Consider the following 24,952-nt stretch of genomic DNA (forward strand, 5'->3'; position numbering starts at 1 on the left):
AGCATGCTATGTTCCAAACCCCAAATTATTTATGTTATAGAATTTTTGCTACTACCATCTACTAAATATGAGATATTTGACAGCAGAAACCACATCTGGTAATCTTTGTATGATTTTCAGTCTGTAAAACAGCTGTGTTTTATAATTCACTTCAGGTACTTTGGAAAGTTGCACATGCTCTTTCAAACCATGTGACAGAATTTATATTGGTAGACAACTGTTATTTGGGAGCATATATTTCAGAATCCAACCTTGGAGTATTTTAAAAATATTTTAAATTTATCCTTTGATATCCCATATATTTATACAATGTATTTTAATCATATTCATCTACCACTGCCTCCCTCCAGCTCCACCTAGTGCCTTCCACCATGTCGTTCTACCAATTTTTTGTTCTTAAAAAACCAAAAAACTGTTTTTAATAACTCCCTAAACCCAGTCAGTGCTTCCCATACTGGGTGTAGGGCTACCCACCAGGGTATAGGCAATCAATCTACCAGTAGCCACATCCCTAAAGGAGAGTGAATCTGTCCTTTAGGAGCTACTGATTGCCAAGTCTTCTCCACTAGGGGTAAAGACAAAATTAGGTAGAAGAGAAAATAGAAAAATTAAACTCTACATATTATTCCCATGTTTGAAAATAATCTATCAGACAACCCAACCTTTTGACATTGAGACATATTATCACCTGCAAAGTTCATGCAAACAATGCAAACAAGTTTTTAGATTCTTTTAAGTTGGGCCATACTTATAGCTATCCCTGACTTCATGTATCTTGTAGACCATGAGATGAATACACCCAAATGGTTCCTGACTTGATTTGCAGCAGTTTCAAACTCCTCTATGGGATGTTCCCTATGAAGACCCTGCACTCCCAATCGACAGGCCCTGGCCACTGTCCTATGCCCACTTTGGAACAGTCTCTGTGTGAATAAACCGTGATAAGCTCCTTCCTGTCTCAGGGCTTTCACTTCTGGTATGTTTGTGCCTGGAACACTGCATCCTGATTTTCACTGGCTGGCCCTTTGTCCCTTCACATCATCTCAAACTTAGTCTTCTCAGAGAGACTATTTTTACACACACAATAATAACACACAATTTCTAAATGTGAGCTTGTTAGATTCAGTAAAAATACAAGGTACCCAGTAAAAGACTTAGGCTAAGCAAGTACAATCCTTTGGCCTTTGTTCCTTGTAATATTTGGGATGTATATATATTAAAATTTGTGATTTGTCAGCATTAGAGCAATCAAGTTATAGTACTCTTAGTACCTCTCTGAGGCTCCTCACTCTTCGATTTTTCTCTTACTCCCTGACCCCTACTCAAGTGCTATCTATGTGTTCACAACTGTTTCTCCAGTGCTGACACTGCCTGGCACATAGTAGATGCTCAATAAATGTCTGTTAGAAGGGTAAGAAAAATACAGTCTGAGACGGCTGACCACACCTCCAGGGCAAATTTCAGCGCAGAAAGGAGAGAGAATGTCCACTTTAAGTGATCAAACAACACTGCTGAAGTTTCCAAGGGAGGTAGGATGGAAGAGGGAAGGGTGAGGCATTACCTGTCTTTCAGAAGACTTCTTGTGGAGTCAGGAGACCCTGTGTGCATAGACTGGGGGAGAAGGAAAATTGAGAAGACACAAAAAAAGTTTTTTTTTTTCACCAGTCTACCAACAAACTGCAAGAAGTAATAAAACAGAAAATCTGTTTGAAAAGAACAAGTCTGAACTCTGAATAGGGTCACAGGCAGTGGGCACCCTCCGTTCTCTGTTCAATAGGAACTCCCTGAAACTTACTTTAAGGGTTAGCTTTATTGTCAGGTTTGGGGAACTGTTAGATCCTAATTATAAGGAAAGTCACCGCACACGCGAACAACGAGCGTGGAGGGGTGGATGGTGATGAAGTCAAGACAAAAGACATCATACTTTCCTCTTGAGCCCGGGATGCCCAACCCGGTGGAGGCAGCCTTTGGAGAGGTTTACCGCACGCGCAGCTCCCTGCGGGACCCACCAGGGGCACATAAACTCCACTCTGATCGTCTGATCGGCTTAAGCAGGGTTCGGTTCGTCCTAAAGCAAGCTGTGTGAGCGACTGCAGACCCAGACTTAGGTCAAGCCGGCTCCAGGCCCTATGCAGCTCCACCGGGCTCCTGCCTGCCCTCCCACCTAGGAGCCAGAGGATGGTCCTGGGCGGCTTAGTCTGGGCTGCTGGTTCGCGACATCTACCGCAGGACGCGCCCTGTGCTGTGAGCCCCGTGCGCTCCCAGTTTGGAGGCAGCCGCCCTTGCCACTGACAGGTGCTGGCCTGAGGGCACGGGTGTGGTCCCCTGTGCAGCTGGCAGCATCCGCTGGGTGCTTGAAGCTTCCCGAACTCCTAGCCGGCGCGGAGGGGGAGCCCGGGCGCGGCCTGGAGGCACTCGGTGGACTGGAGCGGCGGAGTTCCGTGCTCGAAACTTTGCAGGAGCCGCGGGCGCTCGGTGACGGCGCCAGCCCAGCCCGGCAGGTGCAGCGGGCGGAGGCGGCGACACCCCACGGCAGGAGGGCCTCGGCCACAGATGCTTTGCTCCGAGCTGGCCTGAAGCCGCTGGGCACCCCTGGCTTGTGCTGCTGCGCCGGCCGCCGTCGCCGCCACCGCCGCCTCCACGCTCCCGGAGGAGCCGCAGCCCAAAAGGGCGGAGGAGAGGCAGGAGGAGGCGACAGGAGGTGCCTGGGGTGGAGGATGGAGCCCCGGGCAGCCGCGGCTGGCGAGCCCGAGCCCGCCGCGTCCCCCTCCTTCCAGGCCCGGCTCTGGCGGAACCTGCAGCTGGGGGTGGGCAAGGGCAAGGGCGGCGGGGGCGGGCGCACCGGGGCCCCCGAACGCCGCACTGCGGCCACTCCGACCCCATCCCCGCCGCCCCCGAGGGCCACGCAGGACGCGCTGGCCGGTGTGGGGAGTACCGGCAGCAGGTGGAGCGGCTTCAAGAAGCGGAAGCAAGTACTAGATCGAGTGTTCTCGTCCTCGCAGCCCAACCTGTGCTGCTCCTCGCCAGAGCCCCTGGAGCCCGGCGGAGCTGGCAGAGCCGAGCAGGGGTCCACGCTGCGCCGCCGCATACGCGAGCATCTGCTGCCGGTGGCTAAGGGGCCCGCGACAGCCGCGGGGACAGCCGGAGTGACGCCTCCTGGCGGACGCTCTCCGGACTCAGCTCCTTCTTCTTCAGCCTCATCCTCGCTGTCCTCATCTCCCCAACCGCCCCCAAGGGGAGACCGCGTCCGAGATGAAGGCGCACGGCGTGGAGGCTCTGGGGTGCACCTGTGCCACCAAAAGAGCTCCTCTCTTCCTGGCACCGCATGCCTGGAGCAGTTACTGGAACCGGCGCCACCTCCCGTAGAACCCGCACGGGGTCCTGCCGAGCCCCAGACTCTGCCTAAGGGTGAAGAGCGAGGCTGCAGCCAGGTGAGTGCCAGGTGACATGGCCACCGGGCAAGCGTGCGGGCTACTCCTCCAGCTTCTGTCTGCCTTCCCTAAAGAGGGTTCCGGTGTGTGCCAACGAGCCTGTGGACCACTGAGTAACTGAAACCGAGCAAGGGAAACATTTCGCTCCAGTTTAGTAGTGACAGGTGTCAAGTCAGGGTTGACTTTGATAAGAATGACACCTGTCTCCAAAAGCAGTGTGAAAGTAGCAGTAGCTTAGTGAACAGCTAAAGAAAACTCACAGGTAGCGTGGGTGTTTTGGGAGGTGGCCTGCAACATGCCCGACTAAGCATTTTCTTGGCAAAAGAAAAAGCCAACAGAGCCCAAAACTTAGGAAAGGAAATGGCAACCGCGGGTGGCCTTGTGGATGGGGCGCTGCAGGAAGCAAATGGCTGAGGTGGACATTGGCTTGTGGAAAGGCGGAGTTCTGGCTTAGGTCAGGATTCATCGCAGAAGTTGGGTGACTTCTCGAAACTCCCTGCAGCAGGTGGATCACTGTCCCACTAATTGCAGGATCCCAGTTAGTCAAGTACTTCCTAAGGTATAAAGTTTAGGCCATGAAAAACACATGTTTCTAAAACATGCTACTTTACACTTCTTGTCGACTACTCAGACCAGAGATTTATGTGTGTTTTAATAGAAAATTTAAGTAGTGAGGTGGCTTCGTTTACTCCTATCGTTTTTAAGAGGGATTTTTCTTTTTATAGATGTCTATCGAATCATGTTCGTGGTAGAAAATATTTCAAATATTTAACACTATGAGGGGCCTAAAATTGTTTTTCTCAGTATATCTTAGCTTATTAACTTCCATTACAATAATTCTGATCATGTTAAGTGACAGATATTGCATTAAAACCAATAGCTAGGTAGAAAAAAATTCAACCCTTTGCTGAAATTTACTCTTCATTTATGTGAGACAAGAAGAGCTCAGAAAAACTGTATAGTTTGTTTACTAGTTTCTTGGTTTAGTTTCTGAAAAAAAAAGGGTCAGAAATCACTCTAATCTATGTGTTTTTCTGTCTAGCAAACATTTGATGTTCTAGAGAATGCTTATTATATCAGATTGTAGATACCATTGGCAGAGAAAGAACAAATAACTTTATCTTTTATTGTATTGAAACAGACCCCAATAGAACTCTTTCTCTTTTATTTCAAAAACAAAGTGAAAGTCTTCCATTTCCTTATATAGGCTGACAGCAGAAGGTGTGGCCAGATTAAAGGTGGATCTTCCCACCTTCAAATATCTTGATCATAGGTTTGTCTTCCCACTTGAAAGATCTGGATTAGAAGTAGTTCTTCCCTCTTCAGAGGATTTAATTAAGAGAAGATCCCTCAAAGGTGTGCCCATTCATTCGGGTTTTGGTTAATTCCAGATGTAGTCAAGTTGACAATTAAGAATAGTGTGAGATACCTTAAATACTATGAGATAAAGAAAATGCTTTTGAGTTTCTATATAGTCCCAAGAGATTGTTTTGATATTTTATCTTTCCTAACTTTTAGAGCAACACATAATAATAATGTTACCTATCATGTTATGGGGAACGTTAATTTATAAAGTTATTTTGCAGCCTATTGAATTGCAAATATTTTCAAAGCAAAAACAGAGTGCAAAATTCATCTTTGTGTCCTCCCCACTTAAAAATCAAAACACTCTTGAAAGTATCAACTTTTCTTTTAAGAACACTAGCATGTCATTTGTGTTCGAAAGATCTAAGCTGTTTTGGAGACCATACTGAAATAATACTACAGTGTGTGATTTCATCATATGCTGGGCACTCTATAACATTACACTTTTCATTACTCACTGCGGTCCTGTAGAAATTATCTTTATTTATGGATTAGAAGCTAACATCCAAAGAATTAAGTGACCTTTCTGGGATAGATGTGTGGGTTAGTAAGCAACACAAGGAAGGGTGTTCTTAGGTCCGTTTTCAGAATCTTTCCCATGATTCTCATCAGTTCTGTGAACTCCTAAACCTTACCTTTTGTGATGATTTTGATCTGTTTAATACTGGAGGCATACAAGTTTGCATGTTTTGTAAAATCCCCTGTCCCTACCTCATTTTTATAGCAGATCATCTATATTAATTTCTGATGCATTATTGCACACCTTACTACATTAAAAATCATGTGTTAATCATTTTATATTTCTAAAGAAGTTTTTCATTATAAGGAACCAATATTCAATGTAGACATCAGAGTAAAATTTGAAGTAAAGTTAAAAAATTAATAGATGAATGTAAGCAGAACCAACAGTAAGTCCCATGGGGATGGCCCAGTCTAGGAACGTCCTAGTCTTGCTGCTCGTGGGGTCTTGTTCTCCCACCAGTGAGTAGAGTGTATCCTCTGCAAAATACTCGGACTAAAGAATAAGACAGTAGTGAATTATCTTTAAAGTACCTTTTTGTTCATCTAAAAGGACCTGAGCCCACCCCACCTCCAAATAGTAAGAGAAGAAAGGGAATTGAAACCTGGAACTGAATTCATCGCGGTGCCGAGGGGCAGGCTTTGGTTTGTAGCATCACGCTTTTCCAAGTGCTTCTCAGGGGCCTTGCCTCTCAGTTTCTCATCCTAAGCCACCTGGGCATTGGGAGGAACTCATAGCGCAATGAAGCTCTATTCATTGGCCACTAGCACAGAAGGGCACACATGGAGATATGACAGTGAAAGCATTTATCGCATTCTGATTACCATTGTACAAAAATTTAAAGGCAACAAACAAAACCCACAATTCATTGAAAATTAGGAAAATTCTTGAAAATTTGTTTTATTTTCTGCTTGTTCCTGGCATCAGTCATGTTCTTCAACACACTTTCCATTTTTCCACCCCCAGACCAGCATGAGGTCCCAACAACATATGTTCCTACATTCTGACACTAGGTAGAGATGTTAAACAAAAGAAAATCAGGTTAACTGCTGAGGGAAAGATTTGGAAGTCATGTTATACTGGTTAAACGTAACAAACTGCTGCCTCCCATGTAGCCTTCTCATGAACTTTTCTTTAATGAAGCCACTTTCAAAAAACACTAACAGGCATAACAGTGTCTCCTCATGTATTATTTCAAATGTTCTGCTTTGTCAATAAGGTGGAAAGAAAGAAAAAAAACCCTTTCCCCCCTGCTGATTCTTGTTCACATTTTGGACCATATTGTCATAGCAGATGCATTCCATTTTCTATACCACAGTTGGGAAAGATGCTTTCTCAATTTGTGTGCCCATCAAAAATATGCCAATTTTATGTATTCTGTCTTGATGAGTTACTAAAATTATATTTCACTAGAATCAGAAAGTCAGTATTTTCAGAAAAACTGAGGAACCAGTATGTTGCAATTTTTAGTATCTAAGTGAAAGCATGTTTATAAATGTTAAACCTTTGTTGTTTCTTCTTTTTAAAGGAATTTCATTGCAATTGCTTTCACGGGAAGAAAAGAGGAGAGGGGAGGTGGGTAAACTACCAAGTGTAGGGAGGGATGACTTGAAACACAGCAAGAGCAGCTTCTGTGCCTTTAGATGAAGTTCCATGTACAACAACATATAGGAGAACATTTTCAAGTCTATACATAAAGAACATCTGGCTTTTTAATAGTTTATACTGAAATATTACTTGGGCTAATGTTTTGTCGGGTATTTTAAATATTGCTTCAAAGAACATATCTTAATCTTGGGAAGGAACAGATTTAAAATGAAAATTCCTAATATAAATGACCAACTCCACTAACAAATCTAATAATGTCAAAATCAATCTCCTAAAAGCAATTTTGTTACCTTTATAAGAAATTTAAGGTGGGCTGTGGGGCTGGTTTCAGAAACTGTATCTTTCAAAATCAGAGCAAGAGAGGCTGAGTTTGCTGAGACCCTGAAGCTGAAGTTTGCAGTGTGGCCCGTTCTTCAAATACAAGGACCAGAAGTTTATTCCAAAGAGAGGACCTAGGAATGTAATGTTCCCCTCTAACCCTATGTAGCTAAACTGTGCATCTGGCAAATTGATGGACCTGGAAACCTACAAAGGAAAGTGTTAATATTTAGACAGGAGAGACCTGGCCTGGTACACAATGGATGCAGCTGTGGTTGTTAGTAATATTGAGTAGACTGAGGTTTGTGAGTACTACCATTGCAAATAAATGAATGGTAGAAAATACATGAATAGGAGCTTTGCCAGTTGTTCTCATTTGGTATGATATGGAAAGTATTTTACTTGCAATGGTGAAAATATAGTCATGATAACTAAAGTGGTACGATAATACCACAATTTCAGTAATAACAAAATTATACATGACTTTTGGCAGGTGTGTAGTCATCACAGAACCGTAAATGAACACTTGGAGGAAGAAAACAATTAATATATGAATTTAAAAAATAAGACACACCCCTCCCTTTCTTTTGGAAAAGAATGAAAATAGTGGATGATTGTGCACATGAAAGCTGCCAATGTTTTTACCACTCCAAGGGAACATGCAGTGTGGCTTCTTTATTCACATGATGAGAGTTTTACAAACCCTAAATTAATGAACAGTACATAGTATGTCTAGGTTCCAGTGTATTGAAAAGTGGGCCACCACCCTCCTTGTGGTTGTATAATTGAACCCAAAGGCCATGGAAATTCTGGCAAGGCTAAAACATTTCTGAATAAGTGGTGGCCAGAAATGAATGAAAAATGAAATATATTATGTTTCTGAGGTGTTCCTGGTAGCTACTGTCCATGTAGCATTACAGGGTCACACAGCCTTGCATCTGAGCAGGCTGAAGTACTTTGTCGGAGTGCACCTTCATGCTACCCAGCACTAGTCCAGAACACCCGAAGCACCTCAGTTCCATTCCAGATTAGCTTTAGAGAAGCTACTTACAGGTTTGCAATCAGGAATCTTTTGTCTTGACTTTTTAGCTGGCTGCTCAGGCATATCTCCACTTCTTGGAATTCCTTATAACTGAGGTCCATCACTTGGATAATGGTTTGGGATTTGTTTAATGTGATTGAAATAGATTTTTAACATCCTGGACACCACTGGGCTTTTCTTCTAACTCATAAGTCTAGAATGGGGAATGATTACTGTCTTCCAACAAATTAAGTTTCTACTCAAAAATGTTTTTCGATTTGAATATGTAACAGTTTGTTTTCATGAGGACTTTTTGGGAAAGTGTGTGTGTGTGTGTGTGTGTGTGTGTGTGTGTGTGTGTGTGTGTGTGTGTGTTTGTGTGTGCACAAGCATGTGCATGAGTGCCTACAAGGGTACCTGTGCCACAGCATGTATGTAGAACTTAGAGGACACTCTCTCTTAGGTGTCAGTCCCCGTTTCCACCTTGTTTATGACAAGGTACCCTGTTTGGTGTTGCACATGTCAGGTTAGCTGTCCTGTACACTTCTGGGTTCTGCAGTCCCCATCTCACCAGAGGGGCACTGGGATTGCAGGCCAACATCACTGTGTCTGGTTTTACATGGATTCTGGTGGTCCAGGTGCAGGTTCTTGTGCTTGCACAAAAAATGTTCTTCCTGCTATGTATCTCCCTAAACTCTGTAAATTTTTTAAAAAAAATGTCAAGTCATAATTTTCTTAAAGTTGCCAAAGATTTGTATTTGATTTTACTCTAAATATAGGATGAAAAACTGTATTTCCAATATAGTGAGATTAAGAAATCCTATACTTCCTTTTAAGTTGTACTTTTTTTAGACATGTTAAGAAGTTTATTATAGGCCCGGCAGAGTAGAGAGACTAAGAGAGAAGAGAAACTGGGTTAATGGCTTACCACCATGGTTGGTCGCCATAGAGAGGCAGAGAGAGCGTAGGTGGGAGAAGAGAAGAGAAGTGTAGAGAGAGAGAGTAGAGAGGAAGAGTAGAGAGAGCAGAGAGAAGAGTAGAGTAAGGAGTACTTTTTAAAAAAATTGTGAAATATCTTTTGAGATATTTTATACTAGCTTTGTTTCCCATTCACATGGACCCTAGTAATGTGAAAAAAATATAATAGGCAAGTGGTCCTTTGGGTGTTTTAAAGGTCATTGTATCTTCCTACTATCACTGGTTTTGTTCATGGTCCCCTTTATTAGGAGAAATCTGAATTAGTTTGCTGACACCCATTACCTCACGAGCACCACTACAGGAAATTTGGCAACCCTAATAGAGCAGACCCATGATTGATGATATACAGTGATTCAGGGGAATGGCTTCCTGAATGAAGGGAGTGATGAGTGGACAACCTAAGACTGATGATATACAATGGTCCAGGGGAATGTCTTGCTGAATGAAGGAAGTGATGAGTGGACAAGCTGGAGCTCTTCAGTGCTTAGGTCTCTGGAAAAGCTTCAGAATTACTTTACTGTGTAATAGAGGGCTTGTCTCCCTGATGCCAGGTCCTTTAAACACATCAGATGTACTGGACGTCCTCTTCTGATGGTGGCTCTGTTTGGCTGCAGTCTGGATGTTAATTCTAGTTCTTGTCCTTATTGGATACATAGGTGAGGGCTCTCTTTCTGGGTCCTCTGGTTCAGGGATGTACTTCCTGGTATTGTCACTGACTTGGGGGTACTGCTCCTTCACATCTGCAGTCCTGATTCCAGCCTTCAGCTTTGCTCTTGAGTATCTGACTGTGCTTGGACCTTCTGCTTTCTTCAGAAGGTAATTTCTGTTATTCTTCCTCAACCCTCTGCTGGGCTTGCTGTCTGTACCTAATACTCTCCTCCCATATCCCATACTCATCATTGGAAAACTGTCTCTAATCCATGTCTTTCCCAGCTACAACTTGGAGTAAAATCTCAAACTTGACCATCAGCCCTGTCCTAATTAGCCAATTCTGCCACCTTTTTAGAAGATTGAATGCCTGATATATGAAGTAGAAGTCAGATAGTTAGCTCATTGACACTCAGTGACTCCCGTGGGCCTGATTACGAAGCAGCAAAGCCTCCCTACAGAAAGTCTGCAGCATTTAATGGTTAGTGGCTTTTCCTTCCTTCCCATTAGGCTGTATATTCAGAATGTGCTGTAAGTATACAACACTATGCATACTGAATCTGGAAAGCTTTGTGTAAAGAAAAGAACATGGAATGTATTATTACTAAGCTTTTTTATGTTTGAATTGATAATTGCATTAAGTTACATATAATATTAAAGTTAATTTCACTTGCCCCTTTAAATTTGTATTTCTCTTGGATAACATTGATTTAAAGCAGAGATCTCAAAACTCTAAACTCTTGAGACTATATAAACCATGAGATTATAGAAGCAAGCTAGTGTACAAAGAGCCTTGCTCAGTTCATGGTAAACCATGGTGATGGGGGATGTCCTTCTGTATGTATGTTTCTCTTATTGGTTGATGAATAAAACACTAATTGAATAAAACACTAATTGGCCAGTGGCCAGGCAGGAAGTCTAGGCCAGGCTACCAGACCAGAAGACTGGGGAGAGGAAAGCAGAGAGGGGCCGTGAAGAGATGCCATGCTGTTGAAGGAGTAACATGCCGGATTATGGGCAAGCCACAGCCTCGTGTCAATACATAGATTAATAGAAATGGGTTATTAATTAAGACAGAGCTAGCCAAATAAGAAGCCTGAGCCATCAGCCAAACAGTTTATAAATTAATATAAGTCTTTGTGTGTTTATTTGGGGCTAAATGGCTGAGAGACCAGGTGGAACAGAAATTTCCATCTTCACCATGGAGCCCATGCTTCCTGGAGGGACAGGATGCTTCTCAGCTTTAGCTGTCATTGCCACTCAGGACAACAGAGACAGTTTCTGCATTCCTTAGTAAGAATGGTTCAGGTTTCTTTGTTTGTTTTGTTTTTTCCCATTTTTAAAAATGTGAATTTTTTCTTTAAATTAGAAACAATCTTATTTTACATATCAATCCCAGTTCCCTCTCCCTCTCATCCTCCCATGCTCCCCACCGACACCCACCCATCCCATGCCCCTTCTGCTCCCCAGGGAGGGTGAGTCCTTCCATGGAGATCATCAAAGTCTGTCACATCATTTGGGTCATGGCCTAGGCCCTCCCCCATGTGTCTAGGCTGAGAGAGTTCAGGTTTTTGTGCTGGGTTTCCACATTGCTGAGATTTTGGCCATTAATATGTTTTCAAAAGCATCACAGGTCAAATAAATTATGTATCTGATCTAAATTTACCTACCAGTTTTAGCTTCTGGCCCAGACAGCTCACTTCCCCCTTCTCTGATCCCACACAAGTGTTTGGTACAAATTATCTGGAACAGAATAGGTTTGAATACATTTTGAAAAGGATTGCTGCAAGCTTACCAGGAGTTCTCTGGTATGCACCAACTAGGAGGCCTGAGTTTTGAAATGAAAAGTCAAAATTCAATGGGCTGTGAAATTCAGTGTATGTGTAAAAAGGGATATGGTCTCAGTCAGAATAGCCAACAATTCATCCCATGCCGGGGTAAAGGAAAGTAGTATGTAGGTACAAAAAAATGATGTTGGAAGACTCTGTCATTGGAAAAATGTTGTTTAATGTCCAGTGCTCATTTGGGTAGATGAAGCAGAGCCCAAGGAGAGGCAAGGGTTGAAAATAAAGGAGAAGCTGGGTGTAATTGATGGAATAGGTCCCAAAGGTGGTGGTTTGGTGTGCTTGTCACAGACTAGTAAGAAGTAACCTCACTTAGCCTCAAACCAGAAGATAGGTAGTTGGAAATTTTTCTCTGTCTCATCCAGTCCTACTGGGCCAGCTTCTCTCCCACCCATCAGGTCTCCACAGCTACTTATGGAATGATCAGAGGCTAATATTAAATATACTCTTCGCCAATAGCTCAGGTATGTTATTGGCTAGCTTTCTCTTATAAATTAACCAATCTCTATTAATCTATATATTGCCATGAGGCTGTGGCTTGCAAGTAATGCTCTGGCATGTTACTCCTTCAGTGGCAGCTTGGCGTCTCCCTGACTCTGCCTTCCTTCTTTCTGCATCTTTGCTTGGATTTCCTACCTAGCTATATTTTGTCTGGCCATTGGCCAAAACAGTTTCATTCATCAAACAATAAAAGCTACATATATTTGCATCACACAGAAGGACATCCTACATCATCTCCAATTTCCTTTCTAATTAAAAAGGAATGTTTTAGCTTTAACATAGTAAAATTATATATAACAAACAGTTGTCAAGCAAGAATTATAGTTACAATATTTAGTCTATTTGTATTTGACAAAATTAAAGAAAATATTCTACCATCTAGCCTATCTTTGTGAGTCTAAAGATTTATATCTAATTTATCTTTTATCATAACAAGGAAAATTATAAGTATCTAGTCTTTAACTCCATCAAAGACCCCAGAAATATATAATATTACCTAAGTAAACAGGAAGTGCATTACAAGGAACTTGCAAAATTCTAGAAATGACAGAGACATCTGGATGCCTGAACAGTCACCCAAAGTTCCTCTGCAGCATCCGGGCATCTGTCTTCAGTCTATAGGCCTAGAGTGACTGGCATACATCTCAGTGAAGCAGGAAATTTGAAGATCTGTTCTGTCTTGTACTGGCAAAGTTTGTCTGTTTTTTTCTTCTCTGTCCTGCAGTATGTCTGGCAGTTTTCTTTGTGAATCAGGAACCCTGGAGGATTATCCCGTCTTATCTTGGCAAGTTTAACTATCACTTTCCTGTGGGTCCTGTATGTCCAGTTCATATAGTATACTGTCATTCAGTTCAGGCAAGAGTAGTTTCTTGCCCAAATGGCTAGTCTTGTAATATTGAAGGCAAACTCCATAAGGAGGTTCTTCGATGACCATCATCCTCTCTGAAGTAATTGGTGATGCCAATAGTAGACATGTCTCACTGTTGAGAAAAGGCTAAGTTCTTAAAACATTTTAAATGCCATATTCTATAGGTCTTTGAAGTATTTGAAGATTACCTATCCATCTGAAATATATCTCTGTATATCTAGAAACCTAACTAACATGACTATAAGTTTGACTATTATAGATGACTATCTATTAATATGTAGTTCTTAATTATATATTACATTTTTAAATGAGCTTCATAAACATAATACAAAATTGACCTTAAATTTATATCAATAAACCAAAATCCATACCAATGTAAAGTATTCATTTCTATATTCCTTTTTTTCATTAGAAAGAGATTGACTGTGACCATTAACCATTTATAATCAACCACATTTAAATGAAAACAAACATTTATAAACAACATTTGGGAATTTGGGTATAGTTTTCTAGACTACGCTCTGCTGATTGGGGACACGGTTAGTCTTATGAGGATCCTGAGAAAATTTAGAATTATGATTAAATCTTGGCTGTAGTAGTATGTGAGTCTGCATTGTCTTATCCAGTTGTCTTGAAGCTGTTTCAGGGGGTCTTGTTTGATTAAATCATATCATATAGCCTGGAAGGAATCCATAGCTTGTTATCTTATGTGGAAACAAAAGCAGAACATCTTTTCCAAAGTAACATGTCCTTAGACTTAAATTTTGAAATCAAGATACATTTAAAATATATATGTTGGCTTAGCTTAGCTGCCCCTACAATTAACTGTCTCTCTGTAGTTAGTTCATTAACTATCAAAACATTCAAATAAAGCACAATAATATAGATAATCCAAATTCTCTGTGTATTTTCCATCTTTACATGGCCCATTATAATATTTTATTCTACTTATCCTTTAAGGATCTCAGCTTATTATTCTCAAATTATTTTTTATGACTCTGTCTATCCTTTATTCTCTTTCCCAAGCCCGTGTACACTTATCAAACACACTGTGACCTGTTTAGAGGTCTTTTTTTCTGATTCTCTCCTTATTTCGTATTTGTAATCATTTTCTGACAAGGAAAGTGTTTTAAAATGTTTTGTCTGTTGGTTTCTCCCTGTTTGGCTTTTCAACATGGCAGGGGTAAACTTATCACCAGCTCTTGGAGCCTGGCTCACCATCCCAGCTCTATGGATATGGCAGGTCCTTGCCACCATTAAGCAGCTTGTAGTACACTGCCCATAGACCTTTTTTGTCTGTATGAGTAAGTGCTAAATATGCCATGCAGCACACTGTGTGGCCTTGGAAATGCCTCTATGTACTACAGCAGGAATCCGCCTTGCCATGCTCAAGCCCAAATGCTGCATGCAGCCTGCATGAGAGACAGGACCAGGAAGCTGCCCTCCTCATTCCAGAACCGCTTCCTTCCCCACCTTTTCTAAGCTTTTTCAGGTCTTGTGTGGAAACTTGAGAGTACTATATTGGCACACCAGATGTAGTTGGAAGTTTTTCTCTGTCTCACCTGGTCTGATTGGACCAGCTTCTCTCCCACCCACTGGGTCCCTACAGCTGCTTATGAAATAATCACTCAGAGGCTAATATAAATAGAATTGTCTGGCCAATGACTCAGGCATATTACCAGCTAACTCTCTCACAGACTAACTCCTTTCTATTAATCTATGTATTACCACGAGGCTGTGGCCTATGGGTAATGCTCTGGGACCTTATTCCTTCAGTGGCTACATGGCATCTCCCTAACTCTGCCTTCCTTCTCTTTACATCTTTGTTTGGATTTCCTGCCTAGCTATATTTTGTCTAGCCATTGGCCAAAGCAGCTTCATTCATCAACCAATAAAAGCAACATATATTCACAGCATACAGAAGCACATTTCGTATCAAAAAAGTATTCCTCTTCCATTGCAAATGGGCAGAGACAGCAGTATGGATGTAGAAAGGTTTGGTGGAAGCAATTTGAAACTGTCTATCTGACGGTCTACTCTGCCTGTTTTGTAGTGTGACTGTGATTTGGACACAAGGAGATGATGAAAGTATATGTGTAGAGGCACAGAGGTGCTCATGTGTGTTATGCATACTGGAACTAGATCAGTAGTAGAACCAGGGGTAGTAGTAGGAGAGGTGAAAATGAAGAGTAGTTGGATGTCGGATGGAGGAGTGGGTTCTACAGCACATAGGGAGTCTTGGAGATGAGCGGGAGTCAGCATGAGCCTTAGGGAAGGAAGTAGGAGGCCTGTGCAGGCTTCAGTAGCCTTGGTGAGAGCCTGGGTTTGTTTTCCTTGTGTTGGAAGGATGGAAAGACATGACAGGGCAGAAAGAGCTCACAGGCCAGCATGTTTCCCCCTTTCCTTATAATATTCTTTTTCCTTGTTCTCTTCAGAAATGCTTGTATTGAAGTCTTTTTGTGAGGAGAAAGTTTTGAGTTAGTATTTACACAAAGTGGCTGAGGAAGTTAGGTTCCTGAGCACCAGCCTGCCATCTATTTAAGTTCCTATCCTTGTTTTGTTTTGTTTTCTGAGAAAGCCTTGCCAAGTGCCTGGTGTAAACTGCCCTGAAACTTGCTTCTGAGATTATAGGTATTTCCACCACACCTGACTTTCTGGATTCTGGTTTTTGAGTTAGTTACTTTGGAGTCTACAGGATGAAGTAATTACCACTCTCTCTAAATTATTAGGCAATAAGAGTTCTATTAATGGAAAAATGCACCTCATGGTCAGATTGGCCAAGTATTCCAAAAAATAGTTTTAATGAAGAGTTTGGAATGTAAAGTCCCTCTTCAAAAATTTCATTCTTAGTCAAGGCATGTGCTTGAAGTATGCTAAAACATCATATCAGGTAAAAGGAAAATGGCCAATTTCTATCTTTCAACACTGCAATATAATTTTTCTAGACCCTCAATCCCTATTTGGCTCCTGTTCCTTTATGGAAATATAAAATAGCTTTTGATAAAAAATAATTCAGCATTTTCATAGCTGACTTTGAATAGTATTTTCAATGCACCAAATTAGAAATCTGACTGTTCTTCAAAATATCTTTTAGGATTGCAATAGATCTTGGAGACAAGTCCCATGTCACCACAGAGCTCTTGCCAGGTCTCATGTGCCCGCTGAATCAGCACTGGTGAGAGCATGTATGGGCTACGCTCGCTCTCACTCCATTGTTGCTTTTTTTCTTTTATGTACTTGTTTTATCTTCCTAATTATAACTATTTCTTGTTTAAAAATTTAAATGATACAATATGCAATAATGGTTCATATTTATGTGGTACAGTGATAAATTTGATGTATTTATACAGTAGATAATGATTACAGTGAGATGGTTTAGCAGGTAAAGATACCTGCTGCCAGGTCTGATCGTTTGAATTCCATCCCTGAACCCACACCATGAAGGAAATCACTCATCACTGCAAGCTGTCCTCTGACCTCCACATGTGCAGCGTGGCATACATGTACCTACACACATGCACAAAACTAAATAAATTAATAAAATGTAAAAACACCCCAACAGTGTGTAACAATCAAAGCAAAGCATGCTTTTGAACATGAATCATAGCTTTGTGTTGGGAACACACCTATTTTGAAATGTGCAAGAAGTTATTCTGACTATAGTCAGTTGCCCTGTTGAATTGTAGAACACTGGAATGCCTATGTAATTATAATATTGTACCCATTAGTTAGCCAGTTTTCCTCTGTCTTCCCTGTCCCTCTCACTTCTTTTGTGTGTGTGTGTGGGGGGGGCTGTTTGTTTGTTGCTTTTGTTTTTGAGACAGGGTTTCTTTGTGTAGCCCTGGCTGTCCTGGAACCAGCTTTGTAGACCAGGCTGGCCTTGAACTCACAACAATTTGCCTGCCTTTGCCTCCTGAATGCCAGGATTTAAGACATGTGCTATCACCTGGCCCTCTCAGTTTTGTAACTACTGTTCTACTCTCAGTTTCTATGAGCTAACTCTTCTTTAGCTTCAGCTTATGAATGGGATCTTAGGCAGCTTACCTTTACTTGTCGATGGTAGTATGCATGTCTCAAGCAAGTTATGGCAGTATGCATGTCCCATGCACATGTCATGCAGCAAATGACAAGATTCCTTTTTTTGTGTGATTAATCGGTACTCGGAGGTGGGTGAGTCTCACATGTTATGGGGTTTAGCTGTGACTGTGACTTTGTCCTATCCTGTACCACTTCACAAATGTGTCAGGTTGGTGTTTCTCTGATTTCCTCACTTCCTTTATGGAAATAAATTGAGTAGGACTTAGAGGAATGGGCAGAGATGGGGAAGGACCAGAAGTTGGCAGTTTCCCAAGCTTCATGTCCAGTGATTGGGCTTTTCAAGGAAGGTGAGGTTTTGTTTACTTATCCCTCCATATCTGACATGTACAGTCTAGCTCTAAGATTTTCCTCAGAAGCATTTGCCAAGAATGAGGGAGAGTTGTGTGGCGCTTCCCATGACAGATCCTGTGTACCCCAATGTTCCTCCAGGCTTACTCTACTGAGTCTGTGCAGGGAAGGACTGTGGTTGCCATGGAGTGTTTAGTCTTTCCTTCCTTCTCTGTCTTCCTGCTGCTTGCCTGTCAGCTCTTTCACTTCCACTTTTTCACTTGAAAAATAGGCAGGGACAGCAAATAAAAGTTAGTGAGTCCATTTTTTGTTTTTTGTTTTTCATGGTGAAGTTTAAATAGTTGGCTCCCATGATATCTGTGGTGCTTTATGTTGCTGTGACAAATGCTTCCCATACACATGTGTGCATGCATACACACACAGTCATGCCTTCATTAGGCAGGGTTTATGCAGTACCCACTTTCATTTCATGTCCCCTTCATCTACAGTGTCTTTCACAGTAGCTAAGACAACAAGGACACCAGTATTCTAGAGCTGATCTTCCTCTTTAACTGTAAGGTACTAGATTTCAAATGGGTTTTCTAATCTAACTAGAACTATAATGACCAGTTCATTCACAGAGAGAGAGAGAGAGAGAGAGAGAGAGAGAGAGAGAGAGAGAGAGAGAGAGAAGCATTTGCAGTTTTGTAGAGAGTGTTTTTCAAAAGAAAATGAGTACTCTCACTGACAGTAACCTGATGTGTAAGGAATGTCTTGTCTTCAGTAAGGTAGTCATTTGCCTGGGAGAGTTCATGGAATTATTCTCCAATCCTTTCAAAGTAACTAATATTTCTCAACAGTATTTTCAAGCTTGATGTGGCTTTACCCTCACAAAATTATATTTACAGATAAAAATTAATATCTAATTAAAGGAAAGAAGACAACTTTAGGATTATAAAAATTCATTCTTATAGTTATAGGAGGCTTGTCCTTTGAAACTTGAAAGTGGGGGCCAGTGAAGCGCTGAGTTAGGGACAAATGGCCTGGGACAGCAAAACCTCAGGCTATGGTAGTGACCATGGAGGTTCTGTCTTCTGTTAATACTGTCATACTAATGCCACTCAGTGGCTCAGTTTGAAAGATATTTCTTATAGAATTTTACTCTTATTTGTCCTCTTATGTCTGAACTTAATTATGCCTGAGTGACATTTATAATTGCATATTTTGTATTTTAAATATTACTTTTAAAGGACTATATGTTTAATGTGAATTTCAAGAAGAATGACAAGTATTGTGTGCATTTCTACTAGAAGTTTTCACATGAACTAATTTTGTACATGAACTTCTATGTTAATGGTCAATATGGGAGGGTATAGTCCATTGTGGGCAGTGTATACATGGGCAGGCAGTCCTGAGAAAACCACATAAATGAAGCCACTGAGCATTCTTCCTTCAGAGCCTCCACTCTAGGTCCTGCCTGCAGTTCCTGCCTCGACTTCCCTGGAGGATGAGGTGTGATTGGGAGCTGCTAAGCACCATAGCCTGGGCATTACTAGACATCTCATATCTTCCAGGGCCATTGTCTCCAGGGATGCCATTGCACTATGATTAGTGAGCTATGTCACTCTACCAGAACCAGGTTCAGGACTGTGCCCCATCTGTCAATAATGCAGCAGTGTCAATCTCTGGACAGAAAATGTAGTTTTCTGAACATGTAACTCTTTCCTGAAGACTTGTAGACAGGAAGGAAGTATACAGGAGCTCCTATCTTTGTTTCATATGAATCGGTGGAGAGGTATCCTAGTTCCTCAAGGTATCCTACTTTCCCAGGACAGAGTGGGGATTTTGTACTCATGGACTAGTGCCAAAAGTCAGAAGTCTAGTCGTGTTACATGGCTTTTCTCAACACTGAATAGCTGTTCAGCCTACTCATGAGTATTATCATGTAGCTACTTTCTTGATGTCTTAGAATTGTAGGAGAAACAATTATTTAGTTAAAATGTTCTATATTATGAACTAGCCTTAGATATGAATATATTTTAGCTGGAAGATCATCCAATCCAATAACAATAGTTTTAGTAATTCATCTCTTCTCCTTCCACAGATATTTATGAAATGTCTACCCTGTGGTAGGTATATATCTTGGTAATACTTTGCTAAATGGACAGATTAGCTTCTGCACTTGTAGAACTTATAATATAGTACAAGCATCTACTACATCTCAAATACTCCAAAAAGCAGTTACAGCTGTGATGGTACATTTAGAGGGCAAAAATTAATTGAATGTATTGAGAAAGATCCTAGCATAATCATGAAAGAAGGTTTTCCCAAGCAAGGAATGTTTTGAAGAAGTGATATTTTTTAATGAAATGCAGAGTATGAATAGGAGTATTGTGTAATATTTGTACACTGTGTCAAGGTGTATTGCTGTGATTGGTGTAATAAAAAGCTGAATTTCCAATACCTAGGCAGGAGTTATAGGTGGGATTTCCAGGGAGAAAAAGGAAGAAAAGGATGAATCTAGCCATGCAGGAAATGCAAGGACATGGAGAGGAAATAGGAGGTGCAAGATGGAAGGGAGGTAATGCCATGTGATAGGCTATAGATTAATATAAATTGGTTAATATAACTTATAAGAATTAATTAGGCCAAGCTTTCATAATTAAGTTATAAGTCTCCATGTCATTTTTTTGTGAGCTGGTGGCCCAAAGAAAAATCTATCTACATATGGTGTCCAATGTGGAGACTTGACTATCCAAACATAGGGTCTGAGAAAGCTAAGCTCTGGACAAGGAGCCAGACGTGGCTTCCTAGGCCTGTAGTCTCTCTGGTAGGCCAGTGCCCAGCATACAGAGGTGTGGCTACTGGCTGTTGCCTGTGGGCTGGAGCCCCTGTTAGCAACATTCACTAAGTTGACTTGTTTAGCAGTTGACAGGACAGTTTAAGATTTGACTTATGTGGTCAGAGAACACTGCAGGTGCTTATAAGAACAGGTTCAGACACAGAAAACCTCTAAAAAAGGTACAGTATGTTTAAAAATATGCTTAGATGCTAAAGAAAGAAAAGAAAATGGGTAACAACAATGATAGAAAAAATAGTTTAAAATAATAAAGTCTTTAAATAAAGAATAAAGTAGTATAAAAAGAATAAGCTAGGTGAAGGTGGAAAATATTCAGCATGCCTGGATCCTGTATGGCACTTTGTTGACTTTGATTTTTTAACATGCTAATGTACAAAAAAACAATAGCTGCTGAGAGATATTTCCGTTGGATTATGGAAACTGTTAAATTAAGCCTATATATTTTAAGAATGTCTTAACTTCAAAATGGAAGTTGGGCAATGTGTTGTATTGGGGGAGAGGTTGTACCTTTGTTTCCACAGGAACCAAAAATTATGGTTCCCTTCAAAATTAATGAAGATCAGATTTGACTGAGGGAAACCCCCTGAAAATCTTTTCTACAAACATAAAAATGTCTACAGGACAGGTGACATATAGTTGATCCCTCTACATCTGTGAGACTGGATGAGACATGACAAATCTTGTTGGCTACAGAGTCCTCAAGTGTTATTATTACATGGCATCCTTTCACAGAGGTTTGGTTATACACTCCAAAAAATTGACAATGTTAACTGATGACTTTTACTTGCTCAAATGAAAAACAAAAAATCATCTTTGAATTGTGCACACTAAGCATTCCATGCTTGTATTAGTGCATACATAACATATATATATGTATACATAACATATATATATATATATATGTGTGTGTGTGTGTGTGTGTGTGTGTGTGTGTTACCTTTAGAAGTTTATGTGTTTTCAGAAAAAAAGGACCAGACACCAATAAAGATAAGAATCCCAGGTGATCCAGCCTCTTAGAATGCCTCTGTTATAGTTTCCTCAAAATTCTGCATCCAGAACAACTTCAAAGCCTCACAGACTACACAGTCAAGACTTCAGATAAGTTCTATACTTTCCCATCACACAGAGACTAAAAAAATAATACAACTGGCTCTCCCAGGACTTGAAGATTATCCCAATTTTCTCACGGTCCCCTAAAGATGTTGTTACACCCAGATAACAGGAAGTAATTTTAAGAATATGACATCCTTATTCCCAACAAGTAGGGTGGCAGTTTTTGGTTGTTTGGTGAATTACAGATGTTTGTCATATTTACGGGGGTTGGTTGCAAATTGTTACTGCTCATGGTAAGGGAAGAAACTAAACAAGGCAGGTTAGATTCAGGATCTCTTTCTGAAAAGAAAAAAGGGGTATAGGAATGATAGGATAAAGGGGTAGATAACTGAATCTACTTTAAACTAAAAGGCATTATTAATCTCAAATATTTTACATTGGTTTCGAGTTTTGTATATTGATACAAATTTAATGTGATTTTTATTTATATTTTTGTTTAAAGTATTGTACCTATGCAGCTCATTTAACAATGTAATGTCAGTTTCTAGTCCTTGAAAGTTATCATTACAAACTATTTAGGATAATTAAGAAATAAAGGTTAGTAGTTGGTTATCTAACAATCAAATTTGTGGTAATGTTAGATATGGTTTTAAGGTCAAACAGAATATTTTAGATAGACAGATGGTCTTCAAAAACTTTAGAGACCTATAAAATGTGGCATTTAAAATGTTTTAATAACCCAAGGCTTTTCATGACAATAAGACACATCTGCTCCTGGTAGCACAAAATTTACTTCAAAAGAGGGTGGTGGGCATTGAAGAACCTCCACATGGAGTTTGTTTTTATAGTGGCAAAGTTAGCCACCAGGCACAAGACTGTCCTTGCCTTGACTTCTGACAGCATGCTGTCCAAATTGGACAAGCAGGACACAAAGTACGTGACTGCCAATCTTTGCCAAGACAAGTTAAGACAGTCCTTCAAAAAATTCCTTGCTTCATAAAAATGTCTGTCAGAAAATCTAGGCCTGCAGGCCAAAGATGCATGCCCCATGTTGCAGAGGAACCTTGGGTGACTGTCCACACAGCCAGCTGTTTCTGCTATTTTTATAGTTTCAGAAATTACTTGCTCTGCACCTCCTATTTACTCAGGTAATATCATATCCTTCTCAGGTCTTTGATGAGATACCAGATAGTTATAGTTGCAGGTTTCATTGTTATCAAATTCAGAAAAGAAACTCACAAAATAAATGTAAATTGCATAAGTTTGAGAGATATAAAAGCTTAAGTTGTTTATCTAAAAAATGTTTATATATCTAAAAAGATATTTTTAGGGTGGTATACAAGTTATGATATAAAGTGGTTTAGATGTAAAACTTTGGACCCTCTAAATTAGGATAGATAATCCAGTGTTTTCTCTGAATTTTACAAATGCAAATGGACTGGACATTATAAATGTAATTCTTACCTGATAATTATTCTTATTGTGTATAATTTTACTGTGTTAAAATTAAAAACTTTCTTTTCTAATTAGACAAAGGGGGAAATGTTGTGGAGGTATTTGTATACTATGTGAAGGTGCATTGCTGTGATGGGTGAATAGGTAGGCAGGAAATATAGGTGTTATTTCCAGGGAGAGGAGACTTGGCACAAAGGAGATGCCAGGAGAAACGAAAATAGGAGGTAGAAGATGGAAGAGAGGTAATGCAGTGTGATATAATGTAGATTAATATAAATAGGGTTAATGTTGTTGCTTGTTTTTACCCTTTTACTCTTTGGGGGGCCCACCACCCAGCTCCAAAATAAATCATATGGGGTTTTATTATTACTTGGAAATGCCCAAACTTAGCTTGGCTTTTTTTCCAGCCAGCTTTTCTTAACTTAAATTATCCTGTCTATCTTTTGCCTGTGGGCTTTTATCTTTCTCTATTTCTGTTTACCTTTCTTTACTTCTTAATCCATGGCTGGCTGTATAGCAGGGTGGCTGGCCCCTGATATCCTCCGCCTCTCACTCCTGTATCTTCTTTTCCCAGATTTCTCCTCCTATTTATTCCCTCTGCCTACCAGCCCTGCCTATCCTTTCTCCTGCCTTACTCTTTATTAGACCAATCAGGTGTTTTAGACAGGCAAATTAACATAGCTTCACAGAGTTAAACAAATTCAACATAAAAGGATGCAACACAGTTTTGAATCATTAAACAAATTTTCCACAGCATAAACAAATGTAATATATTTTCAAATAATATTCCACAATAGGTTAATTTTTTCCATTTGTGTTTTTTTTTAATTTTGAAACTATCATTTTACATATGAATCCCCCCAGTTCCCTCTCCCTTCCATCCTCCCATGCCCCCTACCAACCCCTCCAACCCACCCCCCACCTGCTCCCCAATGACTGTGAGGACTTCCATGGGGGAATCATCAAAGTCTGCCACATTATTTGGGGGAGGGCCTAGGCCCTCCTCTGTGTATCTGGGCTGAAATAGTATCGGGAATAGACTCCCAAAGTGCTTTTGTGCACTAGAGATAAATACTGGTTCCACTGTCAGAGGCCCCGTAACTGGCCTCCTAACTGGCACCGACATTCAGAGGGCTTGGTTCTGTCCAATGCTGGTTCCCCAGCTTTACAACTGGGCTTGGTGTGCTCTCACTAGGTCACGTCAGCTGGTTCTGTATGTTTCTGCAGCATGGTCTTGGCTCCTTTGTTCATCCCTCCTCCCTCTCTACAACTGGATTTCAGGCGTATGGCTCAGGGCTTAGCTGTGGGTGCCTGCTTCTGCTTCCATCAGCTACTGGATGAAGGCTCTAGGATGGCGATTAAGGTAATAATCAGTCTCATTATAGGGGAAGGGCATCAGGAAGACTGAGACAGGGAGGAAGAGAAGAGAGCAAGAAAAGAGATACCTTAATAGAGGGAGTCATTATAGGTTTAAAGAGAAATCTGGCACTAGGGAAATGTCTAGAGATCCACAAGGATGACCCCAACTGAGAATCTAGGCAGTAGTGGAGGGGCCACAATACATTAATTTGAGTTAAGAGCTAGTAAGGAAAAAGCCCAAGCTATAGGCTGAGCTTTCATAATTAATACTAAGTCTCCATGTTATTTTTTTGTGAGTTGGTGGCCCAAAGAAAAATCCGACTACATAGGAGTTTGCCAGATGTAGGGGAGAAGGGAAACTAAGTGATTCGCAGAGGGTTCTATGATTGGGGGATCAGTAGAAGGTGCTTAAGGATCGCCTGGGCAACTGGAATTTGGTGAACATGTATTAGTTAGTATATGGATCTGAGGTTGTTGGCAGACATCAGAGCCTTTTCAGTGTGGGGAGATTTTAGACTTGCACAAGTGTTCAGGCCTTGGGGACCTCAGATGTTTGACTGTGGCTCTGTGTTGAGAGCTGTGTCCTAGTCATTGCTCTGTGCAGAGCCGTACTGCCCATGGAGAGCTGTTTAATAGAGGAGTATGCTGGCTGCTTTCTCAATTGGAATCTGACATTTAGAACTTGTATAGAAGAGAGAAAAATCCAAGTAGGTGCAAATCTTCCTGGAAAGCAGATGAAGGCACAGAAGGCAATCTGA

At 40.9% G+C, this 24,952-nt stretch overlaps 1 protein-coding gene across 1 annotated transcript in view; it reads left to right on the forward strand.

Moving 5' to 3' along the window:
• The first annotated feature begins 2,717 nt into the window (after nucleotides 1-2,717).
• The window catches only part of Mctp1 (multiple C2 and transmembrane domain containing 1), a 551,176-nt gene continuing 528,941 nt past the window's right edge, over nucleotides 2,718-24,952 (forward strand). Inside the window, exon 1 of the mRNA XM_035440464.1 lies at nucleotides 2,718-3,431. Coding sequence (XP_035296355.1) covers nucleotides 2,718-3,431 — 714 coding nt within the window. The remainder of the gene's footprint in view (nucleotides 3,432-24,952) is intronic.

Source organism: Cricetulus griseus, chromosome 2 (assembly GCF_003668045.3).
Source record: "Cricetulus griseus strain 17A/GY chromosome 2, alternate assembly CriGri-PICRH-1.0, whole genome shotgun sequence".
Classification (NCBI taxonomy): Eukaryota; Metazoa; Chordata; class Mammalia; order Rodentia; family Cricetidae; genus Cricetulus; species Cricetulus griseus.